Raw genomic sequence first — 26,744 nt, 5'->3', positions numbered from 1 at the left:
CAAATGAGGCTTCAGACTGTAGAGTGGATGGCCAACCAACGCTGCTCCTAGAGGGAGCATCTCATTCAAGCCAATATCTGCTGTCTAATGGTGGTTTCAAGACAACTGGGAACTCTTGGGTGGGGGGGACGAGTTCAAATTGTGCCGTCATTGATTTTCAGGTCGGAAAGTAAGATTTCTAGGATGATTCCAGAGTTTCCAACTCGGAATTAATTCAAAATGATGTCTTAGTCGGTGCTCGTTTTTGTCCGATCTAAAAATGGTTGGAGGCCGGAGCTTTTGAGCACGGCATTAATGTGAACAGATGGATTTTGTAATGCCGCAGTTGCGTTTCTTAAAACAGTTTGGTCAATTACAATTGTCGGGCTGTCACAAAACTCATATTAGGGGAATTGGAGCATTTCAGGAAAGAGCTTTAATAGATATTCACAAAACAAGGAAAAGTGCACTTTGTTGTGACATCAGCAATAGGACAGAATCAAGGTGACCGTTTCTGACACATCAGCAGTCATGACCACAGAAAAATTCCACACTACCGTTGAGTCACGGTAATCTCCTCTTATGCACTCTGGACATGTGTTGGTTGGGGTCTCTAAAGTGATGACTCATACAAAACGCCCGTATGAATATTAGAGCCTATACATACACCTAGGCTTATGAGCTCAAGTCTGCAAAACAAACAAAAAAACTACTACAATTCTGATTGTGTGAGGCCTCCCGAGTTGCGCAGTGGTCTAAGGCACTGCATCGCAGTTGCTAGCTGTGCCACAAGAGATCCTGGTTCGAGTCCAGGCTCATGGGGCGGCGCACAATTGGCCCAGCGTTGTCCGGGTTAGGGGAGGGTTTGGCTGGCAGAGATGTCCTTGTCCCATCACGCTCTAGTGACTGTGGCGGGCCGGGTGCATACACACTGATACGGTCGCCAGGTGTACGGTTTTTCCGCCAACACATTGGTGTGGCTGGCTTCCGGGTTAAGCAGGCAGTGTCAAGAAGCAGTGCGGTTTGGTTGGGTCATGTTTCGGAGGACGCATGGCTCTCGACCTTCACCTCTCCTTATGGGAGTCGCAGCGATGAGACAAGACATTTGGATATCATAAAATTGGGGAGAAAAAGGGGTATAAAGTTATAATTATGATTGTGCCTACATAGCCTACTACATATTACACCTGGCAATTTTTTTTTTACTGATTTAAGATTTCTTTGGTACATAATTGGTCTAGCCTATACTAAACAACTTAACACATTTTAGTAATCGGCTTTGAACGTGGACTGTTATTATGCATACTGGATGGACTTGTTCTTATTGTTCTAGTCTAGCTGTTCTAGTCTAGCTGCATATTCTTGTTGTTTGGCTGCACGCTCATCTCGTCTTTCCCTGTACTCTAACTCATTTATGTTCCTCCAATCTCTCCTCACGTTCACTTTCCTTTTCCTTGTGCTCAAGTTCTAATTTCTGTTCCTCCAACCTTAATTTCTAACTCCCTCAGCTGCACGTCTCCGGGATGTACTCTACCACCCGTAGGACCCATTTCATCAACATCTCCAGATGAATTTCCTCCTCCACCAAAGCAGTACCGATCAACTGCCTACTGCTTTTAGATTGCCAGATACCAGTCTGATATAATGCTTTGCAATGTTGAGCGGATTAGCCTTCATAAATGTATCTAGCATCTCACATGTGGGGTTTATTACAAATGCTTTCAACTTAAGAGTCCATGGCTGGAGGCTCCCGGGTGGCACAGTGGTTAAGGGCGCTGTACTGCAGCGCCAGCTGTGCCACCAGAGACTCTGGGTTCGCGCCCAGGCTCTGTCCTAACCAACCGCGACCGGGAAGTCCTCGGAGCGACGCACAATTGGCCTAGCGTCGTCCGGGTTAGGGAGGGTTTGGCCGGTAGGGATATCCTTGTCTCATTGCGCACCAGCGAATCCTGTGGCGGGCCGGGCGCAGTGTGCGCTAATCAAGGTTCCCAGGTGCACGGTGTTTCCTCCTACACATTGGTGCGGCTGGCTTCCGGGTTGGATGCATGCTGTGTTAAGAAGCAGTGTGGCTTGGTTGGGTTGTGTATCGGAGGACGCATGACTTTCGACCTTCGTCTCTCCTGAGCCCGTACGGGAGTTGTAGCGATGAGACAAAAGATAGTAGCTACTAACAATTGGATACCACGAAATTGGGGAGAACAAGGGGGTAAAATTTAATAAATAATAATGACTTATTTTTTTATTAAAAGAGTCCATGGCCCTTTTTACATTTTTTATTAGCCTGTATGTTTATACAACTTTCAAATGATTCCACCAATCTTACAAGGTCAGTGACAAACTAGCACAAAAGTGTATTTTGAACACTCAAATATTTGGGCACAGCAGACCTTCAGAGTAGGTGACTAGAGTGACTTCCATACTCATGGGAAACAAAATCCTGGACGAGACCCAATTTAGTTAAATTCCTCAGGAAGACCCCCCCCCCCCAAAAAAGAAATGTTGCTCAAACTAAGTCCACTGAAAGTTACATATCAACAACAACTGGGACCTAAAAGACACGCACCATGAAACCCCACTAAATTTTGCCTAAGAAGCAAACCAAAATAAAAACCCACCAAACAGACAGGAAACATTCCAAAAAGGTGAAAAAACAAAAGCAGATAAAGGTTTGTTTGTTAGAAATAAAAATAGGGATAGCCAACTAAAGGTGTTAACCCCCAGCATCTATCAAGACAACTAGAGCACTGGGCCAGCCCCTCATAAATAGCACCAAGGCCAGCACAGGTGAAACACCTTACCACTAATGAGATGGCAACCAGCACAGGTGTAACACACTGACTAACGAGGTCACCAATCAGTGCAGTCTATGTGCTAACAAGCTATACATACTCAAGTACAACCTCAAAACATAAATGGAAAAACCAAACCCTATACCACTCTTTATGATTATGATTCAGTTAAATTATACTTAGCATGTTAGCAGATAGCACAATGACTCGAAAGTCTATGGGTAACGCTAGTTAGCAACTGGCCTAGCACTAGTTAGCAAAACCTCCTGAAGTATCCCATTAAGTGTGACTTGCAACTTACTTGATATTGTACTGTCCAGCCTTCAGAGTGCATCGGTCAGGGAACTGGCTGAGTTTCTTAGACAGTGCTTTGACTTGCTTCTTGGTTTCCTGAAGGCCTTTGTCCTGCTCGTAGTCTGTGGAGGCAGACAGGGGTAGACCGTCCACCACCCGCACCACAGAGGCAAATAAGACCATTGACATCATACAGCTGGCTAGCTCTACACACTCACTGGAAACCTAAAAGAAAAAAATGGAACATGTTCATAGAGCATGATATTTGTGAATTCATTAGCATTCTGCTAAAATAGGCCAGTTTAACAGAATTGCCAGCATATTAATATTACCATAGCTATACCCAATTCACATTATTTTGGGTAGCCTTGTGTAACACCAGAATAGATCATAATAAATGGGACAACTGAAGTTAGTGCAGGACTAATCTTTGTCTGCCACGGTTCGGTACCTTAGATAGCAGTTTTTCAAAGTGCTAATAGCTTGCCCTTGGTCATGAATCTCAGTTCCATTTCACTGCAGTCAATGGAAGAAGGAGTCTTCTGTATGGGGGAGTTTTGTTAAAAACTTGTGAGTTTTCAATGTTTACTAAAATAAAACTTATACAATGAATAACCTGAGACTCATTGGCCTTGGCTCATTTTTCCGTGAAGAACATGCAAAATAACACCCCCTTACATATGTGGTTTCGAAGGTAATAAAAGTGTGCATGTAGGTAAAAACAAGTAAAAATTAAACAAAAAGGTTTGCTGTGTGCCGTCACCCATCTTCCTCCCTGGGCCTGCTGTTCCAACATAAACGACAAGAACCTGTCTCTTGCTTTTCTCGCACTCTTTACCCGTTGTAGTGTGAGGAACTACACAACGTCTTGACGGGAGCCTGTACAATGTTATTACGATACATTGTAAAAAAAAAAAAGTAATAAAAATGCAGTATTTTCCCACACTAACCCAGCCAGGTGCAAATTGAGAGGGACACATAAAACAGCTTTGCGTGTGTGGCTCCTTAACAATGAATCAGTATGGCAAAAATCTCTGCTCAGAGGGCCTTCGAAATCATTTTTGCACAGAGAAGCTAGCATGGAAGGAGCATCTTCCACTTTGGAAGATGAAGAATTTTCAGAATATGAGGATCATGTTTGTCAATTCAGAATCTGACAGGGAGTTGGAAGAAGAGGATGAGATTGACCATCAGCCAGCCCCAGGACCAGCCCGTCAGCAGCCAGCCTGTCAGAAGCCAGCCCGTCAGCAGGGGGATAAACATGTTTGTAAAACATTTTTTTCCCAAGGAATGACCCACCCTTCATGGCTGCCAATGTGATAAGGATGCAACCAGGGCCAACGCGGATGGCGGTTACTCATGTGCAGGACATAAAATACTCTTTGAACTGTTCATGCCAGACACAATCCCAAAAAATCTTTCTTGACTGCACTAATTTGGAGGGAAGGTGTGTTTTTGGAGAGAGATGGAAGGAAATGGACCAAACTCATTTACTTGCATACTCTGGGGTTCTTATCCTTGCTGGCGTTTTCAGATCCAATGGGAAATCCACAGAATCCCTGTGGGATGCAGACACTGGCAGATATCTTTTCAGTGCAACAACGCCTCTGGGAAAACTTCCACATTATTTCCAGGATTAATAGTCTTCAATAACCGAGACACCAGACCAGCTAGGCATCAAAGACAAGCTAGCTGCAATCAGGTCCGTGTGGGACAAGTGGATGGTTGCGTCCCACATGGCCACTAGCCAGGGAAAATGCAGAGCGCCAAATTCAAATACATTTCTATAAAAAAACACATGCAAGATAGCAAATTAAAGCTACACTCGTTGTGAATCCAGCCGTCAGTTTTCAAAAAGGATTTTCGGCAAAAGCACAAGATGCAGTTATCTGATGATAGCACAAGAATACACAATGAGAGTAGCATATTTCAACTCTGCAGGCATGACACAAAAGGCAGAAATAATATATAAATCATGTCTTACCTTTGAGGAGCTTCTTTTGTTGGCACTCCTATATGTCCCATAAATATCACAAATGGTCCTTTTGTTCGATTAATTCCGTCGATATAGCCAAAATGTCAATTTATTTGGTGTGTTTGATCCAGAAAAACACCGCTTCCAAATTACGCAACGTCGCTAAAAAAATCTCAAAAGTTAACTGTAAAACTTGGCCAAAACATTTCAAACTACTTTTGTAATACAACTTTAGGTAATTCTAAACGTATATAAAAATCGATCAAATTGAAGACAGGATGATCTGTGTTCAATACAGGAGCAAAACAAACTGAGGCTTCTAGTAGCAACAGACTTTTCTGGTTACGCACCTCTATCAAAAAAGGTACACATGAAGTGACGTTCGTTCTGAGCTAGTTCATTACACAAAGCAAAAACCTCAACCAATTTCTACAAACTGGTGACATCCAGTGGAAGCGGTAGAAACTGCAGGAAATTCTGGATTCCCCATGAAAACATATTGAAGAGACAACATCTGAATGGTTTGTCCTTGGGGTTTTGCCTGCTAAATAAGTTCTGTTATACACAGACATGACTCAAACAGTTGTAGAAACTTCAGAGTGTTTTCTATCCAATACTAATATGCATATATTAGGATCTGGGACAGAGGAGGAGGCAGTTCAGTTTGGGAACGCTATTTATCCAAAAGTGAAAATGCTGCCCCCTACCCCAAACAGGTTAACCTGTTTTATAACACTGGTCCCAATGTTACTGTTGATGAGCAGCATATGCCATTTAGGGGCCGCTGCCCCTTCAGGCAGTACATACCACAAAATATGGAATCATGATCTGGGCTGCCTGTGATGCTGCTTCATCATATGTGTGGAACTTGCAAGTGTATACAGGAAAGCCAGATGGAGGAGCCCCTGAGAAGAACCAAGGGATGCGGGTTGTCCTGGACGTGACACAGGGACTCCGTGGGCACAACATCACATGCGATAACTTTTTTTTACTTCGCACAAGCTGGGACAGGAGCTCCTCAAGAGGAAGCTGACGATGGTAAGAACAGTACGAAAAAAAACAAGCTACACAGAAGAGGCCTACCAATTCCTCCAAATTTGAGTTCATGGCAGACACATCCATAGTGTCCTATGTGCCTAAGAAAGGCAAAAATGTGGTACTCATGAGTACGCTGCATAGGGATGGGAGAATCTGTGGGCAGGAGTGTCAAAAACTAGAATTCATAATAGATTACAATTCCACAAAAGGGGTGGACAATTTAGGCAAGCTGGTTACTGGCTATAGCTGCAAAAGAAGAACCCTACGCTGGATAATCATCAACATCTTGGACATCTCGGCATACAACACGTTCGTCATCTGGATGGCGTTGAACCCAGATTGGAACAGAGAGAAGCTCCAGAGGAGACGGCTCTTTTTCGAGAAGCTGGGCAAGGCATTGGTAAGACCCCAAATCCAGAGGCTGCAACATAGTCCAAGGACCCCAGCTTCTGCAGCCATCATGAGTAGCATTCAGGAGGAGGATGCCGGTGCCCCATCCACTCGAACCAACAACTCCAATACCAGAAGTAAGTGCGAGTGATGTTGTTGCACGTGTGTGCCTTACTCTCCTTCCATGGCCTGCTGTAACTATATATCCAAGTGAGATATCAGTCAAATTCCTGAACTACGTTATCATCATTCTAGATTGCAGCCGGTAGCAACAAGAAATGCTGCGATGTGTGTGGACCCAAGAACGACAGGAAGACAAAATTCAGCAAAAAAAGTTACGTCCTCTAGAGGTCGACCGATTATGATTTTTCAACGCCGATACCGATTAAAATCGGACAATTTAAAAAAATGTATTTGTTATAATGACAATTACAACAATAATGAATTAACACTTATTTTAAATTAATATATCAATAAAATCAATTTAGCCTCAAATAAATAATGAAACATGTTCAATTTGGTTTAAATAATGCAAAAATAAAGTGTTGGAGAAGAAAGTAAAAGTGCAATATGTGCCATGTAAGAAAGCTAATGTTTCAGTTCCTTGCTCAGAACATGAGAACATATGAAAGCTGGTGGTTCCTTTTAACATGAGTCTTCAATATTCCCAGGTAAGAAGTTTTAGGTTGTAGTTACTATAGGACTATTTCCCTCTATACCATTTGTATTTCATTAACCTTTGACTATTGGATGTTCTTATAGGCAGTGTATACTGCCAGTGTAGCTTGCAGAGCAGGGGGAACAACTATTAGCGCACGCCAACTAGCTAACCATTTCACTTTGGTTACACTAGCCTTATCTCGGGAGTTGATAGGCTTGAAGTCATAAACAGCGCAATGCTTGACGAACAACGAAGAGCTGCTGGCAAAAACGCACAAAAGTGCTGTTTGAATGAATGTTTACGCGCCTGCTTCTGCCTACCACCGCTCAGTCCGATACTTAGATACTTGTATGCAACGCAGGACACGCTAGATAATATCTAGTAATATCAACAACCATGTGTAGTTAACAAGTGATTATGATTTATTTTTACAAGATACGTTTAATGCTAGCTAGCAACTTACCTTGGCTTACTGCATTCATGTAACAGGCAGTCTAACGTTCTTTGCTTCACGGACACATGGCTCACTCGAGACAGGCTATCAGAGTCGGTACAGCCAGCTGGTTTCTTCACGCGTCGCGCCGACAGAAACAAGCAGCTTTCTGGTAAGAAGAGGGGCGGGAGTATGCCTTATGATTAACGAGACGTGGTATGATCATAACATACAGGAACTCAAGTCCTTCTGTTCACCTGACTTAGAATTCCTCACAATCAAATGTCAACCGCATTATCTACCAAGGCAATTCTCTTCGATTATAATCACAGCCGTATATATTCCACCAAGCAGACACAGATGGCCCTGAACGAACTTTATTTGACTCCATGCAAACTGGAAACCACATATCCTGAGGCTGCATTCATTGTAGCTGGGGATTTTAACAAGGCAAATCTGAAAACAAGACTCCCTAAATTGTATCAGCATATCGATTGCGCAACCAGGGCTGGTAAAACCCTGGATCATTGTTATTCTAACTTCCGCGACGCATATAAGGCCCTCCCCCGCCCTCCTTTCGGAAAAGCTGACCACGAATCCATTTTGTTGCTCCCAGACTACAGACAGAAACAAGAAGCTCCCTCGCTCAGGTCTGTTCAACGCTGGTCCGACCAATCTGATTCCACGCTTCAATCACGTGATATGCTCCGCTTTGTGTCCAACAACATTGACGAATACGCTGATTCAGTGAGCGAGTTCATTAGAAAGTGCATTGACGACGGAATCAGGTGACCCTTGAACGAGATGGCCGCATGAACTAAGAGCTCCGCACAAGTAGTTTCCAATTCCTAATCTTACCTCCACTCCAAGTTCACACTCATTTAGCTTTAGTAAGAAAAAGTCATGGCGGCTACAAAAGGCGACACTACAGGTGACATTTTTACCCAGACTCGAGTATTAGCGACGGAAAAATCCTCCAAGAAGAAGCTAGCTTCAGAAAAAACTAGCGCAATTAGCCAGGAGCAAGAGAACCCGCTCCCCCACGAGGCACAACGAATGCCAACCTCGCACTCTGTCGAAGACATCCTTTCTGAGTTGAGTTCCCAACGTACAGAAGTAAACACCAAATTAGATGCCATTAACTCTCAGCTCAGTGCGATAGGGGGCAAGGTGACAATCCTGGAAAAAGCTTTGCCTGACATCAACAACAAGAACCATAAACGCGGGGCGCCTGGACGAGGCAGAGGGGCAAATCCTATCCATGGAAAACTTATTGACAGATGCCATGGAAACAATAGCATATGCTAAAAAGAAAATTGAGCATCTAGAAGAGAAAACAGAGGACCTGGAAAACAGGGGGCAAAGGAATAATTGTGTTCTATTCAATCTGGGCGAAAAAGAAGAGGGAAACATGCCACTGATCCGCTACCTGCAAGACAAACCCGAGTGGCTCCACCTGCCCACCGACAGGCCCATAGAACTCGAGAGAGCTCACCGAGCACTGAGGCCCCCACCAGCAGCCAGACAACCAACGCGCCCAATCACCATACGTTTCCTGGGATTCACCGACAAGGAACGAGTCCTACAGGCGGCGAAAAACAACACCATCACAGTGGGAAACGCCAAACTCGCTTTACACCAGGACCTGTCAGCTGGAATACGCCGAAAGCGCAGAGAATTTGACGAAGCGAAGAAATACTCCATTGACCGAGGCATCTTCAGGGGATTCAAATACCCAAACGAGCTCAGGATTCTTCACCAAGGAGCCTTGCAACACTTCAAAACTCCCGAAGAGGCAAAACGTTTTTTGAAAGACAATCCTGGCCAATGAGAAACAGACCAATGACTAAATGTGATTAATGCCATTACTAAAGGAGGTAAGACGACATATAGCCGATATCCAGAGACCCACCCCCTAAATGTCATTATAGCCGTCCAATTTATATTTATTTTTCTTTAACTGAGGCCTACTAATGTTTCAGCCTACTTTTATTTTCCCTATGTCCCTTGGGGGAGGTATATGTAGGCTGGGCTATTGATTTTATTTTTCTCCCCTCTTTTACTGTGGTCTGGACGAGGGCAACTGGGTTATTTACTCAATGCGGGGTGGAGAGGATGAGGCATTTCTTTGGTGGGGAGAGGGAGACGTTGTGCGTTGCTAACTGTTCCCGGTTTTTGTTTTATTCGGAACACAGAATTGAGACTGAGCGGGGGGTAATAGATCCAACGGGATGTGTCGAGTTGTTTGGGAACTCGGCTGGGGTGTTCAGAGATTATTATTTTATGTACACCATTTATTTTCCTTTTATGTGAACGCAGCTGTAATTACTATCCACTTTTACCCAGCGATGACTTGCACTAAAGTTCGATTACTGCTCGATGATGATGACTAGTACCTTAAATCTATTGACATGGAACTGCCATGGTCTAGGGCATGCAATAAAACAAAAAAAGATATTATGTGCTCTAAAAAAGGAAAAAGCAGACATTGCGCTATTACAAGAGACACCTCTGTGATGCTGAACATGCCAAACTCCGCAGAGCTTGGGTGGGACAGGTGTATTTCTCATCTTTCAAATCAAACAGCAGAGGCACAGCCATACTTATCCATAAAAATGTTCCATTCATAATAGACAAAAACATATCTGATCCGAAGGGGAGATTTATTTTGATAACTGGGTCACTATATGGACAACCAATTACTATACTAAACATATACGCCCCTAACACAGATACTCCTGCCTTCATGTCAAAAATTACCCTGTTCAATGACCATTGTGTCTCCTTTGGCGTGGTGGCCGGAGATTTTAATTGTACCCTTAACCCAACCCTAGACAAATCATCTCAAATCCCCACCACAAATCCTAGATCTGCAAAGATGTTGAACTCTCTTACTAAAGAGATGGGACTGATAGATATCTGGAGAGAGAATAATGGCTCATCTATGGACTATACATACTACTCTAATGTCCATAACACCTACTCCCGTATAGATTACATTTTTATCCCAAAGAGTTTCATAAATTCAGCCACTTGTACAATCGGACCAATAGCACTTTCAGATCACGCCTTTGTCCACCTCCGCTTTGACCTCTGCAAAAACATCCCGAGGTCAAAGAGCTGGGATTTCAACACCTCCATGCTATCAAATAACGAGTTCCATACATTGGTAACTACATGGATAGACAACTACACACAAGACAATAAAGATTCTCCTGTTTCTCCGGCCACAATGTGGGACGCTGCTAAAGCCACACTAAGAGGTCATCTAATTGCATATGCTTCCTCTAAGAAAAAAGCAATGGAAGCACACAGGCTAGATCTTGAGAGGGAGCTGGAATGCTGTGAAAAAAAGACATAAACAATCCCTAGACAGCACCTCCTGGAGTCATCTTAAAGCAGCCAAAGCCAAACTGAATTTGGACTACACTCGGGAGATAAAAACGTTTTTACTAAACAGAAATACCATGAGTATAGCAATAGGCCCAGTAGATTGCTTGCTTACCAATTAAAAAAGGAGCAGTCAGAGCGTACAATCATGGCTATCCGAACAGCAGAGGACGAGGTCACATATGACCCAAAAAAGATCAATTTAACTTTTCATGATTTTTACTGCAAACTATATACCTCTGAGAGAAAACACACAGAGGCAGAACTCCACTCTTTCCTAGAGGGAATCTCGCTACCTAAACTATCAGAGACCGACCAGGAAGAGCTCAACTCCCCCTTCACTCCTGAGGAGATCCTGGAGGCAATTACCTCCATGCCACCTAATAAGTCCCCAGGCCCAGATGGATTCCCCAGAGTTCTACAAAGCTTTTTGGCCCCAGCTCAGCCCTATCTTCATGCCAATGCTGGAGGATTTTTGCAAAAACTGAGTTCTCCCAGACTCAATGCACACAGCTCGCATTACAGTGTTGCTAAAAAAGGACAAGGACCCCCTATCCTGCTCGTCCTTCCGGCCCATAAGCTTGTTGGATTTCGACTATAAAATAATTATCAAATTGCTCGCCAAAAGACTAAACACTCTTCTTCCCAAAATAATAAAAGCGGACCAAACAGGATTTATTAGAGACAGATACTCTTCTGATAACATTCGCCGTCTTTTTGATATTATTGATCAAGTAAACGCACAAAAGACCCCTGTCCTGCTGGCTTCACTGGATGCTGAGAAGGCGTTTGACAGGATGGAGTGGAGCTTTCTGTTTTCAGTCTTAGAAAAGTTCAATATGGGCCCAAATTTTATTAAATGGATCAAATCACTATACTCTCCTCCAAATGCCATGGTGACTACTAATGGACTGAACTCTGACAGATTCCCTCTGGAACGGGGCACAAGACAAGGGTGCTCGCTGTCCCCGCTGCTCTACTTGTTGGGGGCGGAGCCTCTGGCAGAGCTGATAAGGAGCAATCCAAGTATTATGGGTGTTTCTGCAGGTGGCCTGCAGCACAAGATTACGCTTTACGCGGATGATGTCTTGCTCTACATATCCAACCCTGAGAAATCTCTCCCTCTCATTTTAGACACAATTGCTCAGTATGGCAAGTTCAGGTTATAAGATCAATTTTAACAAATCCACTGTCTGCCCTCTCAATATTACACTCACCAGCTCTATGAAGACACTTTGTCCTTTCCAATGGAAAACACAGGGGTTTCAATACCTCGGGATCTTCATAACACCAGATCTGAATAGCCTTTTTAAGGAAAATTATCTTCCACTCCTGGATCGAATCAAGAACGATCTCCAAACCTGGATCTCCCTCCCAATTAGCTTAGTAGGAAGAATTAATGTAATTCGTATGAACGTCCTCCCTAGACTGAACTACTTATTTCAGATGCTCCCATGCTATCTCCCAGTTTCTTTCTTCAAAACAACTAACCAAAGCATCACCAAATGTATATGGGGCAATAAAAAAACCTAGGATCAAGTTTTCCACTTTAGCAAAACCTGAATCTAAAGGTGGTCTTGCCCTTCCCTCCCTTCAATTGTACTACTGGTCTGCCCAAATCCGCAACATGCTAACATGGATCACAAACAGACAAGAGTCAACGTGGATTTAGATAGAAGCCCAATCCTGTGGTTCATTGCCCTTAAGCTCAATTATATTAATTAACAACTTTAGTGAAGTGGGCAACATAGCCAAAACCTTGCGATTTACAGCACCCTACTAGCGTGGAGGGACTGTAAGAAATACCTGGGCATTTCCTCCCAAATATGTTCTCACTCGCCTATAGTAGGCAACCCAGACTTGCCAAAAGCCCTGAGGGATGCCAACTTTAATCTTTGGCATACTCTAGGTATCAGGACCTTTTCAGGCCTATTTCATCAGAAAACCACTACACTGAAATCCTTTCAAGAGCTCTGCAGTGAATTCGATGTGCCAAGATCCCATTTTTAAAAATATCTTCAAATTAGACATGTAATTTCCTCATTTACCTCCAAGAGGAGGTTTAGAACTCAGTTGAATGAAGTTGAAACCCTTCTTGTCACAGCACAATCCATTAAAGGCAAAATATCTTACATCTATAGACTCCTTTCTGAGAAAGGAAGCTCCTCCTTTACTCCTTTGAAAATAATCTGGGAAAAGGACCTTGGTCTGACTATCAGTGATGAGTTATGGGCGGAGGTTTGTGACAGGGTATACTGCTCCTCTACCAGTGTAAAAATGAAAGAATCTAATTACACATTTTTGTACAAATTTTATTATACTCCTTTGAGACTCCATAGAATGAAAACAGATATGTCTCCTAAATGTAAAAGATGTACCTCTGAATGTGGAACCTATATGCATGTATTTTGGAGCTGTAGGGAGATTGCCAGAATCTGGCAATCTGTACATACTGCTGCACAGAAAATACTAGAGGTACAGTTTGATATGACCCCGTGTATCTATCTTCTTAATGCCCAGCAGGACTTTGCTCTTGACCTGACAGAGAAAATTTGCTTATGACTATTACATACTTTGCTAAGAAATGTATTCTTCTATTGTGGGCCTCTAATACCCCCCTTACATTTAAAATGTGGATTGACCAGATTGTTGACTTTCTTCCTCTTGAAAAGCTCACTTATGACCTCCACAAGAGACAGCCCAAGTTTGATAGACTCTGGTCTCCACTATTCAACTATATTTCAAACTGGACAGAGTGAACGGAGTGACTAGGGAAATGCGCATGTTGTGCAAGGTACTGTAAAACCTAAAAACGAATTATTGGCCCGTCGTCTCAGCGAATGCTTGAAATAGCTGATAAGAACCTTGATAGTGCTGCTGCAAGTGTTATATGTTTTTTTGTGTTTTTATTTTAATTTAGTTTTTGAGTACATGTGCGTATGTGTGTGTGTGTGTGTGTGTGTGTGTGTGTGTATATGTGCGTACGTATGTATATATATATATATATATATATATATGTACCAAGGAAAATATATAGATTAAGAAAAATAAATGCTTTTATTTGACTTTATCATTCATTTTAATTGTATTTTTATTTTTTCAAATGTATTTTTTTTTAAAGCCTGTCACATCTGTGATTGTGGAATGTGTTTTGTTGGTTGATTGAAAAACAAGAAAACTTAAAACTTTAAATTGAAAAAAAAAGAAAGTGCATTGACGATGTTGTCCCCCATAGCAACGATTAAAACATTCCCAAACCAGAAACCGTGGATTGATGGCAGCATTCGGGTTAAACTGAAAGCGCAAACCACTGCTTTTAACCTGGGCAAGGTGACCGGAAACATGACCGAATACAAACAGTGTAGCTATTCCCTCCGCAAGGCAATCAAACAAGCTAAGCATCAGTATAGAGACAAAGTAGTCGCAAATCAACGGCTCAGACACAAGAGGTATGTGGCAGGGTCTACAGTCAATCACGGATTACAAAAAGAAAACCAGCCCCGTCGTGAGACCAGGATGTCTTGCTCCCAGACAGACTAAATAACTTCTTTGAGGACAATACAGTGCCACTGACACGGCCCGCAACCAAAAGCTGTGGACTCTCCTTCACTGCAGCCGACGTGAGTAAAACCCACGCAAGGCTGCAGGCCAAGACAGCATCCCCAGCCGCGTCCTTCAGGAAACAGCAGAGAGAGCACCCCCCTATCCACATCGACGGGACAGTAGTGGAGAGGGTAGTAAGTTAAGTTCCTCGGCGTACACATCACGGACAAACTGAAGTGGTCCACTCACACAGACAGCGTCGTGAAGAAGGCGCAGCTGAAGAAATTTGGCTTGTCACCAAAAGAATTCACAAACTTCTACAGATGCACAAGCGAGAGCATCCTGTCGGGCTGTATCACCGACTGGTACGGCAACTGCTCCTCCCACAACCGTAAGGCTCTCCAGAAAGTAGTGAGGTCTGCACAACGCATCACCGGGGGGCAAACTACCTGCCCTCCAGGACACCTACACCACCTGATGTCACAGGAAGGCCATAAAGATCATCAAGGACAACAACCACCCGAACCACTGCCTGTTCACCCCACTATCATCCAGAAGGCGAGGTCATTACAGGTGCATCAAAGAAGTGACCGAGAGACTGAAAAACAGCTTCTATCTCAAGGCTATCAGACTGTTAAACAGCCACCACTAACATTGAGTGGCTGCTACCAACACACTGACTCAACTTCAGCCACTTTAATAATGGAAATTGATGGAAAAAATATCACTAGCCACTTTAAACAATGCTACTTAATATGTCTACATACCCTACATTACTCATCTCATATGTATATAGTGTACTCAATACCATCTACTGCATCTTGCCTATGCCGTTCTGTACCATCACTCATTCATTTATCTTTATGTACATGTTCTTTATCCCTTTACACTTGTGTGTATAAGTTTGTAGTTGTGGAATTGTTAGGTTAGCTTACTCGTTGGTCATTACTGCATTGTCGGAACAGGAAGCACAAGCATTTTGCTACCCTCGCATTAACATCTGCTAACCATGTGTATGTGACAAATAAAATGTGTATATATACACAGTGTGTGCAAATGAGGTAGGATAAGGGAGGTAAGGCAATAAATGGGCCATAGTGGCAATTTTTTTTATAGCAATTAAAACACTGGAGTGATAGATGTGCAAGTAGATATACTGGGATATAAAGGAGCAAAATAAATAAATAACAGTACGGGGATGAGGTAGTTGGATGGGCTATGTACAGGTGAAGTAATCTGTGAGCTGCTCTGATAGCTGGTGCTTAAAGATAGTGAGGGGGTTAGGAGTCTCCGGCGATTTTTGCAGTTCATTCCAGTCATTGGCAGCAGAGAACTGGAAGGAAAGGCAGCCAAACTAGGAATTGGCTTGGGGTGACCAGTGAAATATACCTGCTGGGGTGCGTACTACAGGTGGGTGCTGCTATGGTGACCAGTGAGCTGAGAAGTCTTTTCTCTTTTCTATAGATGACCTGGAGCCAGTGGGTTTGGCGACAAATATGAAGCGAGGGCCAGCCAAAAAGAGCATTGGGAGTAGTCGGTAGCAGTGGGGAGTAGTATACTGGGCTTTGGTGACAAAACGGATTGCACTGTGATAGACTGCATCCAATTTGCTGGGAAGAGCGTTGGAGGCTATTTTGTAAATTACGTCACCAAAGTCAGGGATTGGTAGGATAGTCAGTTTTACGAGGGTGTTTGGCAGCATGAGTGAAGGAGGCTTTGTTGCGAAATAGGAAGCCGATTCTAGTTATCATTTTGGACTGGAGATGCTTAATGTGAGTCTGGAAGGAGAGTTTATAGTCTAACCAGACACCTATGTATTTATAGTTGTCCATATATTCTATGACAGAACCGTCCAGAGTATTGATGCTGCACGGCGGGCAGGTGCGGGCAGCGATCGGTTGAAGAGCATGCATTTAGTTTTACTTGCATTTAAGAGCAGTTGGAGGCCACGGAAAGAGAGTTGTAATGGCATTGAAGCTCATCTGGAGGTTAGTTAACACAGTGTCCAAAGAAGGGCCAGAAGTATACAGAATGGTGTCGTCTGCGTAGAGGTGGATCAGAGAATCACCAGCAGCAAGAGCGACATCATTGATGTATACAGAGAAGAGAGTCTGAGAAGTAGTTGGTGAACCAGGCGAGGCAGTAATTTAAGAAACCAAGGCTGCTGAGACTGCCAATAAGAATGTTGTGATTGACAGAGTCGAAAGCCTTGGCCAGGTCGATGAATACAGCTTCACATTATTGTCCCTTATCGATGTCGGTTACGATAACCTAAAGGACCTTGAGCGTGGCTGAGGTCAACCCATGACGAGCTCGGAAACCAGATTGCATAGCGGAGAAGGTACAGTGGGATTCGAAATGGTCGGGGATCTGTTCACTAACCTCTTGCTCCTACCTGACAGGCGTCCCATCTAGACATCTGGAAATGCAAATGCGCTAAGCTAAATGCTAATAGCACTCGTTAAAACTCAAACGTTCATTAAAATACACATGCAGGGTACTGAATTAAAGCTACACTCGTTGTGAATCCAGGCAACAAGTCAGATTTTTAAAATGCTTTTTGGCGAACGCATGAGAAGCTATTATCTGATAGCATGTAACACCCCAAAAGACCCGCAGGGGACGTAAACAAAATAATTAGCATAGTCGGCGCTACACAAAACGCACAAATAAAATATAAAACATTCATTACCTTTGACCATCTTCTTTGTTGGCACTCCTAGATGTCCCATAAACATCACTATTGGGTCTTTTTTTTTATTAAATCGGTCCATATATAGCCTAGATATCGATCTATGAAGACTGTGTGATCAACGGAAAAAAATAGCGTTTTATAACGTAACGTCATTTTTTAAATTAAAAAAGTCGATAAACTTTCACAAAACACTTCAAAATACTTTTGTAATGCAACTTTAGGTGTTAGTAAACGTTAATAAGCGATCAAATTGATCACGAGGCGATGTATATTCCATAGCTGTACGTCTGGAAATAATGTCCGGGTAAATCTCAACCAAAATATCCGGTCAAAGACCGGAAGAACTGCGCTGCCTCGTGTCTGTTTGTCCAAGAAACAAATCGTAGGCAAATGACAAGACTGTTGACATCGTGTGGAAGCTATAGGTATTGCAACCTCGGCCCCATTTAATGTGGTTCACGTTTAACAATGGGTTGAAGTGGCGCATGGATATATTTTCCCATTTTCAGTGATCAGATTTTCCTGCACTTTTCGATGAAACGCACGTTCTGTTATAGTCACAGCCGTGATTTAACCAGTTTTATAAACGTCTGAGTGTTTTCTTTCCACACATACTAATCATATGCATATACTATATTCCTGGCATGAGTAGCAGGGCGCTGAAATGTTGCGCGATTTTTAACAGAATGTTCTAAAAAGTAGGGGGTAGGAGTAACAGGTTAACTTGGCTTTCGAAGACTTTAGAAAGGCAGGGTAGGACAGATATATGTCTGGAACAGTTTGGGTCTGGAGTGTCTCCCCCTTGGAAGAGGGGGATGACTGTGGCAGCTTTCCCATCTTAGGGGATCTCAGAAGATCTGAGAGGTTGAACAGGCTAGTAATAGGGGTTCCAACAATTTCGGCAGATCATTTTAGAAAGACAGGATCCATATGGTCTAGCCCGGCTGATTTGTAGGGGTCCAGATTTTGCAGCTCTTTCAGAACATCAACTATCTGGATTTGGGTGAAGGATAAATGGGGGAGGCTTGGGCAAGTTGCAGTGAGGGGTGCAGGGCTGTTTTCGGGATAGAAGTAGCCAGGTGGAAAGCATGGCCAGCCGTAGAAAAATGCTTATTGAAATATTCAATTATCGTGGATTTATCGGTGGTGACAGTGTTTCCTAGCCTCAGTGTAGTGGGCAGCTGGGAGGAGGTGCTCTTATTCTCCATGGACTTTAGTGTCCCAGAACTTTTTAGAGTTTGTGCTACAGGATGCAAATTTCTGTTTGAAAAAGCTAGCCTTTGCTTTCCTAACTGCCTGTGTATTTTGGTTCCTGACTTCCCTGAAAAGTATCATAATCGCAGGGGCTATTCGATGCTAATGCAGTACACCAAAGGATGTTTTGTGCTGGTCAAGGGCAGTCAGGTCTGGAGTGAACCATGGGCTATATCTGTCCCTGGTTCGACATTTTTTGAAAGGGCCATGCTTATTAAAGATGGTGAGGAAAACACGTTTAAAGAACAATCAGGCATCCTCTACTGACGGAATTAGGTCAATATCCTTCCAGGACACCCGGGCCAGGTCGTTTAGAAAGGCCTACTCGCTGAAGTGTTTTAGGGAGCGATTGACAGTGATGAGGGGTGGTCGTTTGACCGCAATTGTTTATGGTTCATTGAACAAGCATGGGAAACCGTGTTTAAACCCTTTACAATTTAGATCTGTGAAGTTATTTGGATTTTTAAAAATTATCTTTGACAGACAGGGTCTTTCAGCAACACAGACGCTCGTTGGCGCGCGAGCAGTGTGGGTGCAATAATTGAATAACACGGAATTCGAAATGTATTTTGCGACGCTCGGCACGCGACGTGTCAGGTCTGGTCAGCATGTTAGACCGCTGCGCCACCCGGGAGCGGTTTTGGAAGCATAAGGACCTCCTTACCTTTCATATCAGCGATAAATAATTTTCAAAAAACAAAGAGGTTCATTTAAATTGATACACACTTAACGTTACATATGGTTAAGGAGTAACTGTAGGCTTCAATAGTACAGATTGGGCTACTTCCTACGCCTCGCGAAAAATGTGCCCTCTCTCTCCAAGCCCCTGGATAGTAAGCTAACTGGCTACATTTCACTTGAGTGAGCCTGCATTTGTCTCTCCATTGTTTACCAGGATATGGTACATGCATAAGCGATTGATAGCTCAGAAACACTGAACTAAAGCTAGCTAGGTTGATCAGCAGAATGCTGGCCAAATCATTTGTCGATGATGGTGCAAAATGTGATAGCAAGTTAGCAAACATCACTAGCTAGTTATCTTAACGTTACATTTAATAGTAGGACTACTCAGTTATTAAATGGGAATGCATAGCCACCTTTATCCATGTCGCATAATATCAATTAAAAAAAGGGCCACCTTTTTTAGCTAGCTACTCTCCTTTTGCTCTCTCCTAGTACTGTAAGTTAGCAAGCTGCTGCACTCTAGCTAACATTAACTAGCTGTCAAGAGCAAAACTAACATGGCTTTCCAAACATAGAACATTAATTGTTATTTTGTGAGCTAACCTGAACAGATGCGTGTGTTAATGCAACACTCACCGCAAAGTAGTTTATTTCTTGTAACGTAGCATCACCGGGCACCGTTTTCATTTGCCTATAGTCTGTTGTGGCGCAAACGTAAACGCAGGACAGATGCCGCGTTCGATATTAGTCGGAACTAGGAAGTTCCGTATTGCTAAGTGGATAGGTATACACGTGCCGCGTGTAACCAGTTATCAAGTTGGACAATTCGAGTTCCGACGGGGACATGAATGCGTTAAGAAACTCGCATGTTAAAGTGTTTGACGGAACGGCTCGCTGTGCATTATGGGTAGTGCCAACGTGATGCGTGCGCAGGTTGACATTTATTGGGATGAGTCTGGTCTTGGAGGATGCACTGAGAGAATTCCGCTAGATTGTCCAGCTGCAAATTCGGCTTTATTGTAAAATATGAAAACAAGTGTATTTTGTCTTAAAATTAAGGTTATGCACTAAGGTTAGCAGTGTGTTTAGTGGTTTAAAATAATATTTTCGTGACCACTCTGCAGAGCTGCCTCTGGAACAAGATTCGTGAAAAAAACGCTAAACTGAAGCGTGAATGCATTCTCATCAGCACCACCTTAACACCAGCAAGAAATGGATGATTATTATGGATACCACAGCATATTGGAAAATAATGTCACTTTCATTCAATAACAGTCAGATATATACACTACTCAAAAAAATGAAGGGAACACTAAAATAACACATCCTAGATCTGAATGAAATATTCTTATTAAATACTTTTGTCTTTACATAGTTGAATGTGCTGACAACAAAATCACAAAAAATATCAATGGAAATCAAATTCATCAACCTATGGAGGTCTGGATTTGGAGTCACACTCAAAATTAAAGTGGAAAACCACACTACAGGCTGATCCAACTTTGATGTAATGTCCTTAAAACAAGTCAAAATTAGGCTCAGTAGTGTGTGTGGCCTCCACGTGCCTGTATGACCTCCCTACAACGCCTGGGCATGCTCCTGATTAGGTGGCGGATGGTCTCCTGAGTGATCTCCTCCCAGACCTGGACTAAAGCATCCGCCAACTCCTGGACAGTCTGTGGTGCAACGTGGCGTTGGTGGATGGAGCGAGACATGATGTCCCAGATGTGCTCAATTGGATTCAGGTCTGGGGAACGTGCGGGCCAGTCCATAGCATCAATGCCTTCCTCTTGCAGGAACTGCTGACACACTCCAGCCACATGAGGTCTGGCATTGTCTTGCATTAGGAGGAACCCAGGGCCAACCGCACCAGCATATGGTCTCAAGGGGTCTGAGGATCTCATCTCGGTACCTAATGGCAATCAGGCTACCTCTGGCGAGCACGTGGAGGGCTGTGCGGCCCCCCAAAGAAATGCCACCCCACACCATGACTGACCCACCGCCAAACCGGTCATGCTGGAGGATGTTGCAGGCAGCAGAACATTATCCACGGCGTCTCCAGACTGTCACGTCTGTCACATGTGCTCAGTGTGAACCTACTTTCATCTGTGAAGAGCACAGGGCGCCAGTGGTAAATTTGCCAATCTTGGTGTTCTCTGGCAAATGCCAAACGTCCTGCACGGTATTGGGCTGTAAGCACAACCCCCACCTGTGGACGTTGGGCCATCATACCACCCTCATGGAGTCTGTTTCTGACCATTTGAGCAGACACATGCACATTTGTGGCATGCTGGAGGTCATTTTGCAGGGCTCTGGCAGTGCTCCTCCTTGCACAAAGGTGGAGGTAGCGGTCCTGCTGCTGGGTTGTTGCCCTCCTACAGCCTCCTCCACGTCTCCTGATGTACTGGCCTGTCTCCTGGTAGCGCCTCCATGCTCTGAACACTACGCTGACAGACACAGCAAACATTCTTGCCACAGCTCGCATTGATGTGCCATCCTGGATGAGCTGCACTACCTGAGCCACTTGTGTGGGTTGTAGACTCCGTCTCATGCTACCACTAGAGTGAATGCACCCCCATCATTCAAAAGTGACAAAAACATCAGCCAGGAAGCATAGGAACTGAGAAGTGGTCTGTGGTCACCACCTGCAGAACCATTCCTTTATTTGGGGTGTCTTGCTAATTGCCTATAATTTCCACCTGTTGTCTATTCCATTTGCACAACAGCATATGAAATTTGTCAGTGTTGCTTCCTAAATGGACAGTTTGATTTCACAGAAGTGTGATTGACTTGGAGTTACATTGTGTTGTTTAAGTGTTCCCTTTATTTTTTTGAGCAGTGTATATATATATATATATATATATATATTTGTATTGGTTGAAAAGGTTGGCTTTTTATATATGTTAGTACCAGTCAAAGGTTTGGACGCACCTACTCAGTCAAGGGTTTCTTTATTTTTACCGTTTTCTACATTGTAGAATAATAGTGAAGACATCAAAACTATGAAATAACACGTGTAATCGTGTTGTAACCAAAAAGAGTTTTACAAATCAAAATATATTTTTCAAAGTAGCCACCCTTTGCCTTGATGACAGCTTCGCCCACTATTGGCATTCTCTTGGCAACAAGCTTCATGAGGTAGTCCTGGAATGCATTTCAATTTACAGGCGTGCCTTGTTAGACGTTAATTTATGGAATTTCTTTCCTTAATGCGTTTGAGCCAATCAGTTGTGTTGTGACAAGGTGGTATAGTGAAGATAACCCTATTTGGTAAAATACCATGTCCATATTTTGGCAAGAACAGTTCAAATAAGCAAGGAGAAAATGACAGTCCATCATTACTTAAAACATGGCCAGTCAATCCGTAACATTAAGAACATTGAACGTTTCTTGAAGTGCAGTTGCAAAAACCATCAAATGCTATGATGAAACTGGCTCTCATGAGGACCACAACAGGAAAGGAAGACCCAGAGTTACATCTGCTGCAGAGGATAAATTCTTTAGAGTTACCAGCCTCAGAAATTGCAGCCCAAATTAATGCTTCAGAGTTCAAGTAACAGACACATCAACTGTTCAGAAGAGACTGTGGGAATCAGGCCTTCATGGTTGAATTGCAGCAAAGAAACCACTACTAAAGGACACCAATAAAAAGAGATTTGCTTGGGCCAAGAACACAAGCAATGGACATTAGACTAGTGGAAATCTGTCCTTGGTCTGATGAGTCCAAATTTGAGATTTTTGGTTCCAACTGTCTTGTCTTTGTGAGATGCAGAGTAGGTGAGTGGATTATCTCTGCATGTGTGGTTCGCACCCTTAAGCATGGAGGAGGTGCTTTGCTGGTGATGCTGTGTTGGGTCATTAGGTTGGGTCACCTAAGGGCTATTTGACCAAGGAGTGATGCATCAGATGACCTGACCTCCACAATCACCCGACCTCAACCCAATTGAGATGGTTTGGGATGAGTTGGACCACAGAGTGAAGGAAAAGCAGCCAACAAGTGCTCAGCATATGTGGGAACTCCTTCAAGACTGTTGGAAAATAATTCTAGGTGAAGCTGGTTGAGAGAATGCCAAGTGTGCAAAGCTGTCATCAAGTCAAAGGGTGGCTACTTTTAATAATCTGAAATATAAAATGTTTAACCATTTTTGGGCTACTACTTGATTCTGTGTGTTATTGGCTTCACTATTATTCTACAATTTAGACAATGGTAAAAAGAAAAACCCTTGAATGAGTAGGTGTGTCCAACCTTTTGACTGGTACTGTTTATGTGAAATGTCTTGTGCAAGCATTTTCGGATATGTGTAAATAGAGCCAAATATAAGTCACTTTGTCCGAGAGAAATTTACACGGTTATCAAAACGTCGCACCAGGCTAAGTCCACACGAAACAAATGTTTCTAAAAATGTCCTACGGGAAAAATGAATGGTGGAAAAACAATTGGAACCATTTCCCTGTTTGACTGCTAGGTTTTATGGGTATTATGACACCTACACTGTGGGGCTCTATTAACCAATTTTTACTACAACCTCCGAGTCCATTGGAAAGGATCAGCTTGAGAAAAGTGTAGAATCACTGATCTACAAACTGTATTCCCTACCAAAGAGGCTTTGTGCAATGAAGGATCGTGCAGCTATGTCTCCCCTGGCTTTGGCAATCCCACCCACCAAACAGACATGGATTTATTGGAGACAGCTCGTGTTAAAGATATCCTACCTGCGACAACCCTAGCATATAATTCTGTAAATGCCAGTAAAAAAATAGATATATTTTTAAATACACTGACCCTACGATATGTGGTTAGTTGATAAGTAAAATACCTATCCAGGCGTTCTAAGATCTGGCATGCGTCAGCAACGCCTGGGCAGAGGAATGCACCCAATGCCTGCACCAGGGATGATCATGTTGTAGCAGAAAGTGAGTTAACATGAAAAGTATTAATCACATTTGAAGCCAATTTCTCAACCCTCCATAACTTTAAAACCCACTGTAATAACCCATGAAACTCTTCAATCAAATAAAAACACCCTGTCTTACATCAGCCGATGTCACAGTGCTATACAGAAACCCAGCCAAAAATCCCAATCAATGCTCTTTAGAAACTAATTACTTTATTACTAAGCAAGAGCATGGTGAAACAGGCCGGCAGTTGGAGCAGCACTCAACGTGTGTATCAAGGTGCATTCCAATACAAATGGGTACTCAAGTGCTACACCACCTGGTGTTGTGTAATGATGTTAATACATCACCCTTTGAGATGCCAATAGAACATCAAATAATCCCTTCTTTAGGATATACAACAAGACATTTCCTATGCTGTTCTATTGCATTAATGAACTCATTCTGAAATCACCTTCCTTTAACTGAAATGTTCTTTTACACTTGTGTACTCCACTGATCTAAACAAGTCAATGTAAACAAACATGACACATTTTATTTTCACATGCTTGGGTAACTAAGTATTTAAGTTAGGTATTTTTCTTCAGAGAGCAGTAGGGGTAGTGTTCATTCTCAGAGGTGGAAAAGCCACCAGCTGTTTCTGAGCACAGACCGTGGAACGTGCATGTTACGCACGCCTCTTGAAGTGAACGCAACACCCTGCTACACTCAACTTCCCGTGGAGTGGGGCAAGGATGACAGAGGCACAATATAGTACAGTTTACAGGGAATTTAATTCCATCACACAGTAATTTGGGGGAAAGGGTCTGGACAGAACCAAAGGAAGTAAAAGTTGATGCCCCCCCCTCCTACCTAGCACCAACTGGCACAATAACCAAAATACTGTGGGATGGTCCGCCCAGGTCTTATCTAGTGTGCATAGACAGTACATACGACGGGTATATGTATGCCCGCATGCCTCTTTCCTAAACACTCCCTAGGTGCCTGCCCCCCTGGGAACAAATTAAACAGAATACAAACTTAAAGTGACCAATTTCACAAATCAAAAACAAAGTCTTATGGCAAACACAAACATCAGCAGGACCAGCTACAAAATACTTTACAAATTATGCTCGCTCGCTGAGCCGCAACCAATACAGGACATACCCAGAAGCTCTCACATCCTAACAAAAGGAACACTGGCTTTTAAAGCTGCAGAAAGAGTTGGTAATTGAAAACAGCTGTATCTCCTGACGAGAGGGCGGGGTCAGAGCTCCAATCAATGGGGCCGACCAGTCAGCTGCCTAGGACTTTGGGAAGCCATTTCCTGAAATACACACATACAAACCCACAACAACACAGAAACTGGGGAACGTAACAGTGCACCACAGAAACACTTGGATAGCTAGAGAACAGACTATCCTTTGCCATCGCAACTGGTAACTCACTTGTTGTTCCATCCCATCTAGCAAACATCTAATCAACATGTCTGCAAACCACTTTACTATCTCCCAACATGACCTTTTAGGAGACAAGCCCAGTCACGGTCTATGAATCCAGGAATCAATTTTGGCCTATGACTGACATTTCTGGTGAGGACAGGGACCCCCTCTCCAAAACGTCAGCCCTTGGTACGTTTGTCATGGTTCTCTTTCTTTCTGCATTCAACTTTACTTGTCAGGTTTGGATAGACTAGGTCCAGTGTGGAGCGTAGTCTACGACCTAATAATATCTCAGCAGGAGAAAGTCCTGTTGTGGATTGAGGTGTTATTCTGTAGCTGAACAGAACACATGACACTTTTGCTGCTATGTTCCCTTCTGCACTTTTCTTCATAATTTATTTGAATGTCTGTACTACGTGTTCCACCAGTCTATTTGAAGATGAGTGATATGGAGCATATGTCAGATGCACAATATCATTGTTTCTGAAGAATTATTGTGCTTCTGTACTCACGAAACAGGTCGCATTATCGCTCACCACTATCTCAGGTATCCCTTGGTTACTAAATCTCTGTCACAGGCCATCTATAGGGGTGGTGGATGAAGCAGAACAAACCTGATACACATCCATCCATTTTGAATGTGCATCAATGATTATCAGGAACATTTCCCCCATGAATGGCCCTGCGTAATCTATGCGCAATCATCTCCAAGGTTTCTCTGGAAACTCCCAAGGGTGGAGCAGAGCAGTTGCTGGTGTTCCTGACATGTGTTACATGTCTTGACTCAAATCGTGAAAAACATCCCCAGACCATTATTCCTCCTCCATCAAACTTTACAGTTTGCACTATACATTCGGGCAGGTAGCTTTCTCCTGGCATCCACCAAACCCAGATTTGTACGTAGGCCTGCCAGATGGTGAAGCAGGATTCATCACTCCAGAGAATGCGATTCCAATGCTCCAGAGTCCAATGGCGGTGAGCTTTACACCACTCCAGCCGCTTAGCATTGTGCATGGTGATCTTAGACTGGTACTGTAAGTGGCTGCTTGGCTATGAAACCTGACTAGTAGTTGTTGTGCTGACGATGCTTCCAGAGGCAGTTTGGAACTCGGTAGTGAGTGTTGCAACCGAGGACAGGCGATTTTTACACGCTACGCGCTTCAACAATTGCCGGTCCCGTTCTGTGAGCTTGTGTGACCTACAACTTCGTGGCTGAGCCATTACTGCTCCTAGACATTTCAACTTCACAGTAACAGCACTTACAGTTGACCGGGGAAGCTCTAACAGGGAAGAAAAAATACA

The 26,744-nt window shown here is 43.3% G+C and overlaps 1 protein-coding gene across 2 annotated transcripts in view; it reads right to left on the bottom strand.

Annotated features, from left to right (window-relative positions):
• The window catches only part of LOC118386348 (vesicle-trafficking protein SEC22a), a 29,585-nt gene extending 9,620 nt beyond the window's left edge, over window positions 1–19,965 (bottom strand). Inside the window, exons 1-3 of one of the 2 annotated variants that reach the window (XM_035774034.2) lie at window positions 19,762–19,965; window positions 7,590–7,728; window positions 3,070–3,287 (exon numbers count right to left, since the gene is read on the bottom strand). In XM_035774034.2, the coding sequence (XP_035629927.1) occupies window positions 3,070–3,254 (185 nt within the window). In that variant the 5' untranslated portion in view covers window positions 3,255–3,287; window positions 7,590–7,728; window positions 19,762–19,965. The remainder of the gene's footprint in view (window positions 1–3,069; window positions 3,288–7,589; window positions 7,729–19,761) is intronic. The other variant, XM_035774033.2, reaches the window with a different exon arrangement.
• Between the last annotated feature and the right edge of the window lie 6,779 nt (window positions 19,966–26,744).

The sequence above is a fragment of the Oncorhynchus keta genome, chromosome 7 (assembly GCF_023373465.1).
Source record: "Oncorhynchus keta strain PuntledgeMale-10-30-2019 chromosome 7, Oket_V2, whole genome shotgun sequence".
Classification (NCBI taxonomy): domain Eukaryota; kingdom Metazoa; phylum Chordata; class Actinopteri; order Salmoniformes; family Salmonidae; genus Oncorhynchus; species Oncorhynchus keta.
The sequence above is the reverse complement of the archived record's forward strand: the minus strand, read 5'-3'. Positions and strand labels throughout refer to the sequence as shown.